The sequence below is a fragment of the Gekko japonicus genome, unplaced genomic scaffold (assembly GCF_001447785.1).
Source record: "Gekko japonicus isolate JY-2015 unplaced genomic scaffold, Gekko_japonicus_V1.1 scaffold1284, whole genome shotgun sequence".
In the NCBI taxonomy this organism is placed as follows: Eukaryota; Metazoa; Chordata; class Lepidosauria; order Squamata; family Gekkonidae; genus Gekko; species Gekko japonicus.
In genome coordinates this window covers 265,355-278,837 of record NW_015169212.1, presented here as the reverse complement: position 1 = coordinate 278,837, position 13,483 = coordinate 265,355, and the positions used below count along the sequence as shown (strand labels likewise).

The window sequence follows — 13,483 nt, the reverse complement described above, 5'->3', positions numbered from 1 at the left end:
ACCGTTAGAGAACCGGTTCCCTTCTGGAATATATTTGTAATTTCAGACACAAATGCTTCGGTCCCATTTAGGAAACGGGGCTGAAGCGTTTTACCTGTCAACCGCTTCCAAGTAGTCCTCAGTTTCCTCTCCCAGTTCCAATGTGCTTTTTCCCGCCATTTTTCGCCTGCGCGGGCGATCGTTCCCGCCGTTTTTTGCCCGCGTGGGCGATCGTCTTTTTTTAAAACGTTCACTTTAAAGCACTATAACGCTATAACAGAACCTCAAACTATCGCCATAGTGATCCCATCGGAATGCCTGGACTCCACTGGGATACATGCGATGGTTACATCTGCCCCCTGGAAACAATTACCCCATTGGACAGCGGCTTCCAGCAGGACATCAGGGCATCAGTGATTGGTGAGAGCGATGTTGCTAACCCTTCCATGCCCAAAGACAAGTCAGGAGAAGGTGAGGGGTTGTCAGGTTACCATCTGGAAACAAGTACCCCATTGGACAGCAGGTTCAGGCGGGAGATCAGGGCATTACCGATTGGTGAGAGCGATGTTGCTAACCTAGCCTGGCAAGTCAGGAGAAGGTGAGGGGTTGTCAGGTTGCCACCTGGAAACAAGTACCCCATTGGACAGCAGGTTCAGGTGGGAGATCAGGGCATTACCGATTGGTGACAGCGATGTTGCTAACCTAGCCTGATGTGCACCCATCCATGCCAAGAGGCGATTGACTGGCACAGAGCTGGACCAGGTATAAATGGCAGGGAGGCAAACCCCTCATTTTTGTGGGTTGAAGCTGGTGAGTGGCAGGCTGGTCTGGGTAAAGTGGTTTGGTTGATTAACAACAGGGAGGATGAGTGTGATAAGGTGCATTACCTGGGAGGAGCAGGAGGTTCGTGACCTCCTTGTATTGTGGGGGGGATGACAGGATGCAGGATGTTCTCAAGCCAAGCTAAACCATAGAAATCATGCTGTATTCCAAAAGATTTCTGTGGAAATGGCCAAACGGGGCCATGACAGAACAGCGGAGGAATTCCGCAATAAAACTAAAGCAATGAGGATGAAATACAGGCAGGTCCTGGATAATAATTCCAGGCCTGGAAATAGAAGGATCTCATGTCCCTATTTTAGGGAGCTACATCAGATCCTCAAAGGGGAAGGATTGTTGAGGCCGAGGGGGGAGGTTGCAACTGCCATCACCTTCCGGGATGAGGTGCAAGAAGAAGGAGTTTCCTAGGACCTCTCCTGCCTGGAGACGGTGAACCTGGAGGACATCAGAGCTGGTAAGTGATGCATATAAGGGATGGGGGGGAGGTCACTTTCAAAGATGATGCACAGATGACTGTAGTATGCATGTACAGATTTTCCTTGCCTGATTGCTGGGTGGTCCTTTTAGTGAGGTGGACCTAAAGGTGCCACTAGAGTCAGTGTATGTATTTACTTGCCCCCTCATCATTGTCAGTTGCTTATTTTGAGAAACCTAATGGACAAAATGTTAACACTTACCCTCTGCCTATTAAACTGTCATTGGTATATAGCTGGTGTGTTCAGAGATTAATCTGGTTGTGTAATCATTTGCATTTTGTTACTTTCATTGATGATCCCTTGGAGGAGTCGGAGGATGCAGAGGAAACAGTGGTGGAGGATTTCATTGGTGAGTCTTGATTTAATCCTACATGTCAGCAAGAAATGTGCACTTTCAATTGCCCTCCCTTGCAGGAAAAGGTGCTCATTGCAGTTTTATTTCATTTGAATTCTAACTGATTTTAACTACAGGTATATTGCAAACTTGGCGGACAGGGTGAAATATAATTCTAACAAAATAAATCATTGTTATGTTGCTGCAGAACACTGCATGCCAGGGACAATCAAAAGTAGCAATTATAACCTTGCTGTCATATTTTATTTCCCATCAGTGCCGAATAGCATTGACAGTGAGGAGGCAGGACCCTCCCATTGCACTAACTCAGCTCCATCTGAGCCTCACACCATCCAGGCGGCACTGGAGCAGCATACCAGTGCATGGAGAAAGAGACTCTATGGGCTGTATGGTGTGGCTGAGAGACTAATGGAGCAGTCGGAGAGACAGCATGCTGCTCAGTTTGAACTAATGGACAGCCACCATGCTGAACAAATGGAGGCGAGGAGACAGGAGATGGAGGAGAGCAGGGAGGACAGGGACGTGCTCTGCGAAGCCATCAGACGCCATGATGAGGTGCTACAGAACTGTTCACGCAGTCTCTCTAGGCCAGTGGTGGCGAACCCCTGGCACGTGTGCCAGAGGTGGCACTTAGTGCTCTCTCTGTGGGCATGTGAGCTATCGCCCCAGCCAGGCCCAGACCATCATTAAAGTGTCGAATTCTCTGCCAAATAATTTTAAGTAAATGAAAGCATTTGGGATTGCTTTCCTTACTTTGTTTGGATCATCTTAAGTTAACTTCCTGTTGGCTCAGGCGGTTTCTCAGGCGGGACGCTCTCCTCGGCGCCTGGCGGCAACCTCCTTCTCTCAAGGCGTGCGACTTCCCGCCTCCTTCCGGTTTTAGCTGCGTCCTTTTCCGGCTCCGCTGTGCCAGCGCTTGGCGTCATCGCGGCCCTCTCCCGATGGCGGTCACTCGATGTTCCGTCCTCTAGCCACCAGGGATCGCTCCTCTGGTTGCGCCCGCTCACCGCCGCCGCCGCCGCCACCTCCACGCCATCCAAGCCGGAGCTGATGTCTCGCTGCCGCCGTCGCCATCTGTCTTCAACCACCACACAGGCAGGGTGCCCCCCACCCTACTAAGGGTGGGTACCCATTTATCTACTTGCAATTAAGTTGCTTTCAAACCGCTGGGTGGGCAGGTATTAAAGTTGCAAGCGAGCAATCGGGCTACTGCATAAATTAAGTTTGATCTGGAGCCATCCCTTCCTGAGCTAAGACAAAAACGTGTGAGCCAGAGGCTTACAGAACTGTGAGCTAGCTCGCACTAACTCAGCTTAGAGGGAACACTGGCTGAGGTGACTACTGGGGGACTCTGTAGGTTTTTCTTTTCTCTCTCTCTCTTTTTTAAAAATTCTGTAGGTTTTTCAAGTGAATCCTGATGAAAATGCAAGTGAATCCTGACGAAAACCTCTGGAATGACTCTTCATATCGCCTCTTCATCAGAAAAACCCTATGCTTGTCTAATTTCATTCATACCACAATGTGACATATCATATACAAATCTTCTGGTTTTTCTACCATAAATACATTCTTAAAACAAACGTTTCATTGGGCGTGACTTAGTTCATGATGCAAAGTGCACTTTGAATGAAAAGTCATTCTGGAGGTTTTAGTCAGGATTCACTTGCATTTTGATAGAAGTTCACCTTCACCTGAAACTTACCATTCTTTTGTGTATTAGTATCTGTTTTAATATTGTTGTATGTTATAATATACTTTGATACGCTCAAGCGCTTTGTTCTATCAGTCTGTGCTTCGTTTGTTTGACCTTCCCCATGACTAGCAACAACATATAGCCTTCTGTATTTTTCCTTGGCCCTTTAATTCACCCCATGTCATTCGTTTTCATTAGTTCTTCAATTTTCAGTTCTTGTTCTGAAATGTTATTTCCAGACAACCTGATTACTTTCCCTTCCCTCAAATAATGTTTCTTGTCTTTATTTTGCAAATCATTTTTCAAGCTGTCAAAAGTTTTATGTCTCTTCCTTAACATTTAAATTGGCTCAGTTGATTGGTGACAGAGGCTGCTCTGCCTCAAATATAATACTGTGTAATATACAGATCTTTCATTTTTTGTAATAATTTGCCTTTGATTTCAAGATGACAAGCACTATGACTAAAAGCTTTCATTTCTTGTACAGCAACAGGTAATTTACATAGAAGTCTAGTGGTAACTGTAATATGTGGCACCTACTTATATGGCTGATTGTCTAAATCGCCAATAAATGACAGAGATTGCAGCTGCATTTATCCAAAGAAAAATCCAACAACAAAAGTTATGTAATAACTTTTATTTGGACTAACCAAAATATTATGAATTATTGTGCAAACGTTTTCATTATATGGAACTCTTCGTCATGCTGGATACTGGAAAACAAAAACAAAAGGCAGAGATATTTTCAAATCATGATGTTAAGGTCACTTTTGTGTATGATTTCCAATATGTGCTCCAGATTTGATTATATTAAATGGTACTGAGTGGAGATGGTATTACATTGTGGAGAAGTCAAAAGTCTGCACACTGTCTGTGATATTTTCAGTTTGGTACCAATCATCCTTGTCCTTTTCAAAACAAATTACAGGCAGGCTAAGAGCTAATCCATCCACAAGATGGAGCCCGTGAGGTTAACCAATATAGAAACACAGAACAGCAAGTGTTAATACAACACAAATGTGCTATAATACAATAGAAAAGCAGAATCTAAACATGGTGAGCAATGCTAAAAAGAAGCAGCAGTTCTGAAAAATAAAATTGTTTTGATCTGATGCCCCAAACTCTAAAAAGTGCTGGATGAGCTGTTCAGCAACTGGGGCTCTATCAGAGAAAAGCCGTTTCTCCATGGTTCATCTCCTTACTGCCTGAAGGAGTGGGATCTTTTGAAGATCTTTTCAGAATTCATGCTCAGAAAGTGACTTGCTGTGCAGTCCTACGCAAAGTTACTAAGTAAAAAAACCCACCATTATTTCAATGAGTTTAGACAGCAATTTTGGCTAGGTTTGCATTGACATGATGAACACAGTCTATGGAATAATTTTTTTTAATCCATACTTCCCAGATGATGTATTGGCTTGCTGACAATACAAGAATAAATTCTATTGCCGATCGGTTGCCCGGTTTTGACTTTTTTGATATAAGGATTGGACATTTTGCCTATATATACTGTTTTGAAGGCTTCTGTATACTATGAGTGTTTTATGAAGTAATTGAAGAAAAGCTATTGAAACTAAGATTGAAATCCGGAGTCTTTGTCCCTGTGTCTTCTGTGCCAGTTTCTTCTGCACACTCTGTATTACTTAATGTATTTTTGTATTATATTACTGATACATGTAGTCTGTTGTTATTCCTTTGCTAGTATTGTGTCACTTTGTTATATAAACGTCTTTCAGTAATTTTTGTATACTATTTGGGCGTTTTTCTGTCTACGTTATTTATACAGTGCATTCTTTCATACCTGTGTTTTCCCACCACAATAGGACTAAAAGCGGGGGGGGGGGGGGGGGTCGGTTGAATAGTTCAAAAAAATGGAATAATCAAATTTGGAGACCTGAATTTTTTTTTGTAAGTGAATATTAAAATTAGTTGTTGTAGATTTTCTGGGCTGTATGGCCCTGGTTTCGGCATTGTAGTACCTGATGTTTCACCAGCAGCTGTGACTGGCATCCTCAGAGGTATAACACTATAATATATACAATGCCAAGACCACGCCATACAGCCCGGAAAAACTACAAACAACTAATGAACTTCGGCCCTGAAAGCCTTGGACAACATATTGAATATTAAAATATTGGTAGAGCTAATAACAAATCTCCTACATAATGTCCCAGCTCTGTTCTCCAAAAGCCACACTGTCTCCTTGGGTAGTCATTCCATCACTCAAATGTGCGAGTGGCTGGGTTTGGGGGGGTGTATTTGTATACACACACACATATTTACACGTATCTAAACGTACACACACACACACATATTTACACGTATTAAAAAAATATTTTAGTAGCTGTGCATTGAAGAGTCCAAGGCTAAAACCACAGGAGTTTCCCCCTCCACCATGCCCTTCTGTCTGGACTTCCTCATTTTGCGTTTTAAGTTGTCCACTCTGGAATGAAAGCAGCGTTCCGGTCATCGGAGATCTCGGGAGAGGTAGCCTGGACAAGGTCCCACCCCTTTGCAACTACCTTTCCCATGATCCTTTAAGGTGCGGTCCGCGCCCGCGCCGCGGTAGCTGAGGGGAGGGGGCGGTGGGAGTGGGAAAGATGGCGGCGGCGCTGTCGCTCTGTCCTCCGGGCTGAGGCGTCCGGTGCGTTTCCTGGTCCTTAGAGCGCCTGACGGCTTCTGGAGCAACCACCATGTCGGAGCCCGGCCACCTGGGGGTGAAGCGGGCCGAGTCGGCGAAGCTGAGGCGGGCGGAACAGTTGAAACGCTGGAAGGGTTCCCTGACCGAGCTGGAGCCGGTGACGCCCGCCCGAAGCCGGCACCGCGGCGGGCCCCGTGTCCGCTTCGAGGACGGCGCGGTCTTCCTGGCCGCTTGCTCCAGCGGGGACACCGAGGAGGTGAAGCGGCTGCTGGCCCGCGGAGCCCGTCTCAACACGGCCAACGTGGACGGGCTGACAGCCTTGCACCAGGTAGCCCGACGGGCGGCACGCAATCCCGGGAGGGAGAGCCCGAGTGGCCCGGCCCGCCGGCTGCCTGCTGCCGCCGCCGCCGCCGCCTCGGGGATGGGTGGGCAGACGGGGGCTGAGGTGCTGGGAATGTGCCTGGAGGCTGAACCTTTCTTTTTCTCTCTCTCCCCGCCCCCCTTCCCCAGGTTAGCTGCCTCTTGGGACTCAGCCGCTGACAGAGGCATTCATGATAACCGCAGTCATTTCCCTTAGTTCTGGGTAATGCCCTAAAGGTAGATGATACTGAGGGGAGGGCGAGAAGAGGGATAACGTTTCAAAATAAGCCCAGTGTCAGGTCTGTTTTAGTGAACCAGGCTAAACTTGCCCGTCAGTGCCTGTATTTTCTCCTTCTTTCTTCTCCTGGGGTTGACCTCTTCACAGATGGCTTAACGTTATTGCATTGGCTATTTTCCAGGGGGAATTGATGCTGACTCCTCTCCTGCATAGTTCTTAGAGTGCAGGGTTCATTATCGGGGGCTATTGACATAATCTGGAACCTTTACTGGCCCCTCTGCTGAGCTTCCTTTCCAGTGTATCCCTGTGAAGTAGGCAAACTGACAGCATTCGGTGGACACATTCCTGGCACTAGATATCCTGTAGGACTATGCGGGGATTCACGAGAAAACTAGTGCCTTGCTTCACCCACAGATGACCGGGTGCACTGAGATGGCAATACACCAAGTCACTAGGCTTCAGCATGACTTGGTATCAGCCAGTTTTCCCTCTACTCTCCTTGGTCTGTATCTGTAAAGCTATTGTACCAGTGAATGAATGTAACCTTCTCCTGGCTAAGTCAGGGAAACCCTTTTCCTTCACTGCAGTATAACTTTAGCAAGGACTTGTGCACTGTCAGTGCCATGTCCTTGCCTTTTATTCCTTTTGTAGAGGATTTCCTTAAAGTTTCCATCCAAATAATAATTTCTTTACCCCACGGTAATGTCATTTCCCCCCTGTTGTCCAGTAACAACGTTTTCATATTTGCTTCCCATTATTCCATATAAGGGGAAATGATGCCATAAAAGTAAGTGTAATGTTATCAGAGAAGGACTGAAAATGTGGTCAAGGCAGACTTGATGTAATTTTTTCCCCCCCAGCTCAGGCTAGTTTGGGAAGCATTGTTTGAAATCTCACGTTGAAATGGTGAATCACACAAGGATCTTAATTGATGCTTTATTTGTTGGATCTATAGAAGGGGCTTTTTTATTAAATACATTTCAGTTAAAAGCAGCCCACTTGTATTTAAAGATCCTTGGTTTTTGTCATTTTACTTACATGAGTCTGTGAAATATTAAAATAGGAAACTGAAAGATGCTGATGCAAAAAAGAAGCTCCTAGGAAAGCTATATTGAATCAGTGGTTTCAGCTTGGGGCACTTTATTTGTTGATTTAGAGTACTGAAATAATGTCTGTTTTTAGTTACCATACATCTTTTGCAGCATTGGTAACCTCAAGATTGTCTTGCCTCAAACTTTACTATGTCCTACAGGCATTAATATGTCTTCTGTGGGAGTTTTTGTGTGACAGATACTTTTGACTTTCGGAGTGTTTTCTCTTGGCACAGTTATAGAAAATACTAAGTACCAGAGCCTAAAATAAGTAACATTGAATTCTATTAATAGAATTCCTAATGTGCAGCACGCACCACAAGTATCCTCAAGAGGTTACTCCTGAAATAACAAAAGCATCGAAAAAGAGTTCTCATCCTTGATACTTGTGTTGTGCTATTCTTTGTGATATAACAAAGAGAGTGTTTTGGATTGAAAACCTCTGATGTTGCTTGAACCAAATATCAAGCTAGATGTGTTTCATTCTTGGGAGGCAGCCATGTAGTCATTTGCAGAAAATGTAAACGGAGTCTTGTCTTGTCACATCTTAAACATCAACGTTTTTCTTCTAGCACACATTTTCATAGACTAGAACTGATCTCATCAAGTGCATGAAGTAGATCATGTGTGTATGTACAATCTCCTGTGTATAAATATCTGGCAACTGAGGTTTTTCCTCCTGCAATTAAAGGGGAAAGGTTTTATGGGTAATGGAAGTAGGCTGATGACAAACTGGCATTACTTTACAGTACTTTTTAATGTCAAGCTGGTAACTGCAGGGAGTAGAACCTTGCCCACTTCAAATCATACTGAATTTCTACATAGTTTCTGAGATGATATTGCCTACACACTCTGCAGCCTGTATTGCTGCTACATAGAGAGAAGCCTCTTATTTCAAGCAGTGCTAAATTCTGTGTTGGCAAGTTATAAGGAGTTCAGTTGGTAGGCAATCAATTTTCATGTGAAAAATGGTACTGCTTTTGTCCTGTAGCATCATATCTATGTATGGCCACTTGTGTTATTCTCTCTGAACTACGCATTTGTCAGCATGTTAGGTATTCGGGTACTAGAGTCATTTATTACTATAGTGGAAAGAAAGAGGTTTAATTGAAAAGGTTGGCCTTCTTTATGCATCTAGGAAGAATGTCTGATTCTGCAGCCTGCTTCACTAGGTTGGGAAGAAAATTTTCAAATGCAGAGCCGCACAGACTTAGTCTGCAGATCGCAACTACCACATTTTGCCTTGGAATACTTTCTTAATGTCAAAGAATTCTGGATGGAACATTCAACTTTTCTAACGTTTGTGAGGTGCAGGTACAATCTTGATCCAGTCAGAGAAGTGACTAATGGCAGCTCTTTCCCGAGCTTGGTTCTCTGTGTTGTAATCCCTAACATTAAGGCCTGTGCACTCTTGAGCATACCAGAATTAATTCCATTTGTAGTATTATACCTCTGGGCTGCTATCGTGTGATATTTAATATTAGGCTAGTAACACTCTTTTCTGTGGTGAGTGACTAATATTGAGACTTTCAAAATTGGACTGAAACAGCACTTGCAAATTACTCCCCCTGCCCCAGTCATGCTAGTTTTTGTTCTCATTCTGGATGTGGTCTGAGCAACTGCCCATGAACAAGGCCTTCATAGTATAAGCTTTGTTGCTAGGTTCTTTCTTTCTGGGACTGATTCTTTTTTTAAAAAATATTTTTTTAATTGTATCCCAATATTGTTATTACATTACAGTTTAGTTCCAAATTTTTGATACTTCTTTTCCCCTATTTTATCCCTCCCCCCCTAAGGTGGCCACCATCTGTTATTCACATTACCTTTTTAACCATGAGCACATTCTTTCCAACTTTTCAAATATACCCCTGTTGGCTCCCCCTTTATAAACCCATTTAAAGTATACCAACCATTTCTTTTTTATCTCCTTCATTTTTACAGTCCATATCTTATCTTGCTTTAAACATTCCAATATGTCCGATTGTATATATTTGTATAAATATTCGTTCCATTTTTCTAAAGTCCATTTTGAGTTCTCCTTCCAACCATATGCAATCACTGCATGTGCTGCTAATAACATTACTTTGTTTCTGGGACTGATTCTGATAGTTACCTAAATCACATGAGGTAGCGAAGGTGTTGAACCATTGCCTGAGCATGCTAGTGGGCTGGATGAATGCTGAATCAAGATAAAATGTAGATGTTGTGCTTCTCCTGAAGCAGCAGGTCCACAGTTTAGGGAGAGGGTACTCTTAGAGCAAGGACTGACATGGAGGCTGAAGTGGGATATTTGAAGCATTTGCTTTGCTCAGCGTCAAGTTGCCATCTAAGTAAAACAACATTCAATGAATAACTCTGTTCTTAGAACAGTTGACTGTTTTACTTCTCACACATTCTAATAACAAAAACAGAGGTCCACTTTAGTGTGACTTTTATATGTTAAGTCTGTAATAGCAATATTTGATTGGCATGTTGTCCACACAGGTGTTGAGATGGACATTTTCCTCTGCCAGTTTGGAATTTTGGTGATGTGGGAGAGTTCTCTTCCATCTCTGATTATACCACAAGAAAGGAGAGGCTCCACTGACTAATAAACATTTGTCTTTCAGAAGAGAGAAAAAAGAGTTTGTATCATCAATGCCTGTACCAGCTTCTCATCCTTAAAAGCTTGGGTTATTTTTACGAATTGGTAGCTCCTTAATTGTTCTGGCCACAGCCAGTCTTTTGTGACTAGGCAAAAGCAGCATCTGCCAAGCAAATGGGGAGCTGCTGCTTTATGAATGGTATAGTTGCTGCCACTGTTGCATATTCCAGCTACGGATGGCAACAAATATCCTTCCTTCATCAGTATTATTATTCTTTAGAAAGTGGAGGTGTTCTGTGTTTGCATTTCTGAGTGATTGTTCAAATTAGGATCTTTTCAGACTATTATTAAATTGATATAACTTTTCTGCTTAACAATAAAAATGGGATTTGGACAACATCAGCTTTTCTAACATGTGAATAACAGGTTTATGGTTCAATAAGTAACTGGCAATCTTATGAAAGTGATAGAGTTATTCTGTTATAGTCCATTTTTGACTAACCTCTTTTTTTCCTTTCAAGCATTCATAATAAGTATTTGTGAATTCATGAATATAGAATGAAAGCTATTAGCTTGGATCTTTTAACTGGTCTTATCTAGCAACTGCTCACTTCCAGATCATACTCATTTCACTGCTTGTTTCCAGATCATACAAAAATCAGGCTTCTATTTATAATTTATTCATTTTAAGTTTCATTTGCGGTTTTGGGACTTTAATCTACAAAGTTTGCATGAATGTCTTCAAAAGCAGTGTCTTGTGCCCCAAAATAAAGTGACAGATGGTTCTAGTTGGTCACTTATGACACTGATCTCTTTGTGAGAAAGGAATGTGAGCAAGTACTCCCCCCCTTCAGTCATGGAGGCAATCATGTCAATACTTCCCCTTCCATTTGTTTGTAGTCATCTTAATTTTATGAGAAAGCAGGAGTTGATATATTATGGCTTGGCAGCCATGCACTATTTTTGGTTCCTATCACCACCTGCCCTTTCCTGAGAACATGCTGCATGGAGAAGAGTCCCTCACTTGATGCTGGGCTTTGGGGAACATCAGACCAAAAATCTCACTGTTTCTAATCTGAGCATCTTGTATACTGTATAGATTTGTATAGATTTGAAGCACCAGTTTTATTGTATATGTAAAATTGTTTTATTGTTTTATTATTTTAAACATTGTTGTTAGCCGCCCTGAGCCACTGGGTAGGGCGGGATAGAAATCGCAAAAATAAATAAATAAATAAATAAATACAGTAGTGACAAATAAATATGTGTGTGTGTAAGGTGCCACCAAGTTGCAGCCAATTTATGGCGACCCTGTAGGGATTTCAAGGCAAGGGACTAACAGAGGTGGTTTGGCATTGCCTTCTCTGCAAAGCAGCCCTGAACTTCCTTGGCGGTCTCCCATCCAAATACTAACCAGGTCCGACCTTAATTAAATTCCAAGATCTGACAAGATTGGACTAGTCCAAGCCATCCAGGTCAGGGCAATGAATATGATGGGTGTGCAATCAGATGTTGCTGACTTAACACAAAATTGGATATTTCCTGGATTGGATTAGTAATATCCAACATTGTGAAATGCTTTCCTAATCTTTCATTATTCCAATATTTTCCTCCCAATAAATATTAGAAATATCTGAAATTAGGTGATGTCTTTTGGTGTTCACAGCTGGTTAGCTGTTCAGTAGCTCCTTAAACTTTAGAATTTTATTTTTAATGGAAGCTAGACCTGGTCTCTGAACTCTGGTGGGAGGTAGACTTGGCCTCAAACAATGCCAAGGCCCATATCAGCCATTGGGGGAGGGGCAAGTTCTCACATCCTCCAGCATTAGGCAGCTACTTTTCTCTCCTGGGTAAAAGGAGAACAGAACATATCAGCAAGTTCTTGAATGATCAAGCAAACTGGCTTAGTCAGAGCTTAGTAGAACACTGCGGTTGACCAGTCATCCCAGAGATTTATGAAGGCCTGACCTTTCGATTTGAGTGCACTCAGCTGGATGGTTTGTGATAGCCCTCTGTCCCCTCCCAAGCAGAATTTCAGAGGGTCAGTGGGCTTCAGGGGGAAGGAGGGTGGCGGGCAGGCAAACCCCATTCCACAGTCTTTGCCTCTTTTGCAGTTCATTAGTCACAGTGGCAGAAAGTGAAGAGGACCTAAAGAGCCTCCTGCTCAGAGTAAAAGAGGAGAGCGCAAAACTGGGCTTGAAGCTCAACATCAAGAAAACTAAGATCATGGCATCCGGCCCCATCACTCCTTGGCAAATAGAAGGGGAAGTCGTGGAAGTGGTGACAGACTTCACGTTCCTGGGATCCCAAATCACCGCAGACTGTGACAGCAGCCATGAAATTAAAAGACGCCTGCTCCTTGGGAGGAAAGCGATGGCAAACCTAAACAGCATGATAAAAAGTAGAGACATCTCCCTGCCAACAAAAGTCCGCATGGTCAAAGCAATGGTAGTCCCAGTAGTCATGTATGGCTGCGAGAGTTGAACTATAAGGAAGGCCGAGCGCCGAAGAATAGATTCTTTTGAACTATGGTGCTGGAAAAGACTCCTTAATCAGTCAATCCTAAAAGAAATCAACCCTGACTGTTCCCTGGAAGGCCAGATAATGAAACTGAAGCTCAACTACTTTGGCCACCAAATGAGAAGGGAGCACTCACTGGAGAAGACCCTGATGCTGGGAAATATTGAAGGTCAAAGAAGACGGGGACGGCAAAGGATGAGATGGTTGGACAGTGTCAGCGACGCAACGAACGTGAAATTTAGCCAACTTCAGAGGACGGCGGAAGACAGGAGGGCCTGGCGGGAGCTGGTCCATGGGGTCGCGAAGAGTCAGACTCGACTGTGCGACTGAACAACAACAACAAAAGTCACAGTGGAATAATTACATTCTTCAAGTACAAAAGTAAGATTTGGGTTTGACAAGTGTAAATGTCATGCCTACTATGTTAACTTCCTTAAAATTTTTGTTTTGTGAAAAACTGGAAGAATCCTATTTTTCCCATGGCTTCAGAATTAAAGACTTAATGTTTAAGTGCAGCAAAGTGTGAGCTCAAGAGTTCTGGGCTGTGGAGTGTGGAGGTTGGATGATCTGTGAGTGCACCTGATTCCCAAAATAGTGTATAGCTGTGCCCTTTAGAGTATGATCAATTTCCTGTTAAAAGGCTATACTATGGCTAGAATTTGCTGTTTCCCAAGAAGTTAGGAAACCATAAATGACTGTGCCAAGCTCA

The 13,483-nt window shown here is 43.3% G+C and overlaps 1 protein-coding gene across 1 annotated transcript in view; it reads left to right on the top strand.

Moving 5' to 3' along the window:
* Positions 1-5,926: 5,926 nt before the first annotated feature.
* LOC107114776 (protein phosphatase 1 regulatory subunit 12B-like) overlaps positions 5,927-13,483 on the top strand; it is a 64,828-nt gene continuing 57,271 nt past the window's right edge. Inside the window, exon 1 of the mRNA XM_015416365.1 lies at positions 5,927-6,426. Coding sequence (XP_015271851.1) covers positions 6,034-6,426 — 393 coding nt within the window. The 5' untranslated portion in view covers positions 5,927-6,033. The remainder of the gene's footprint in view (positions 6,427-13,483) is intronic.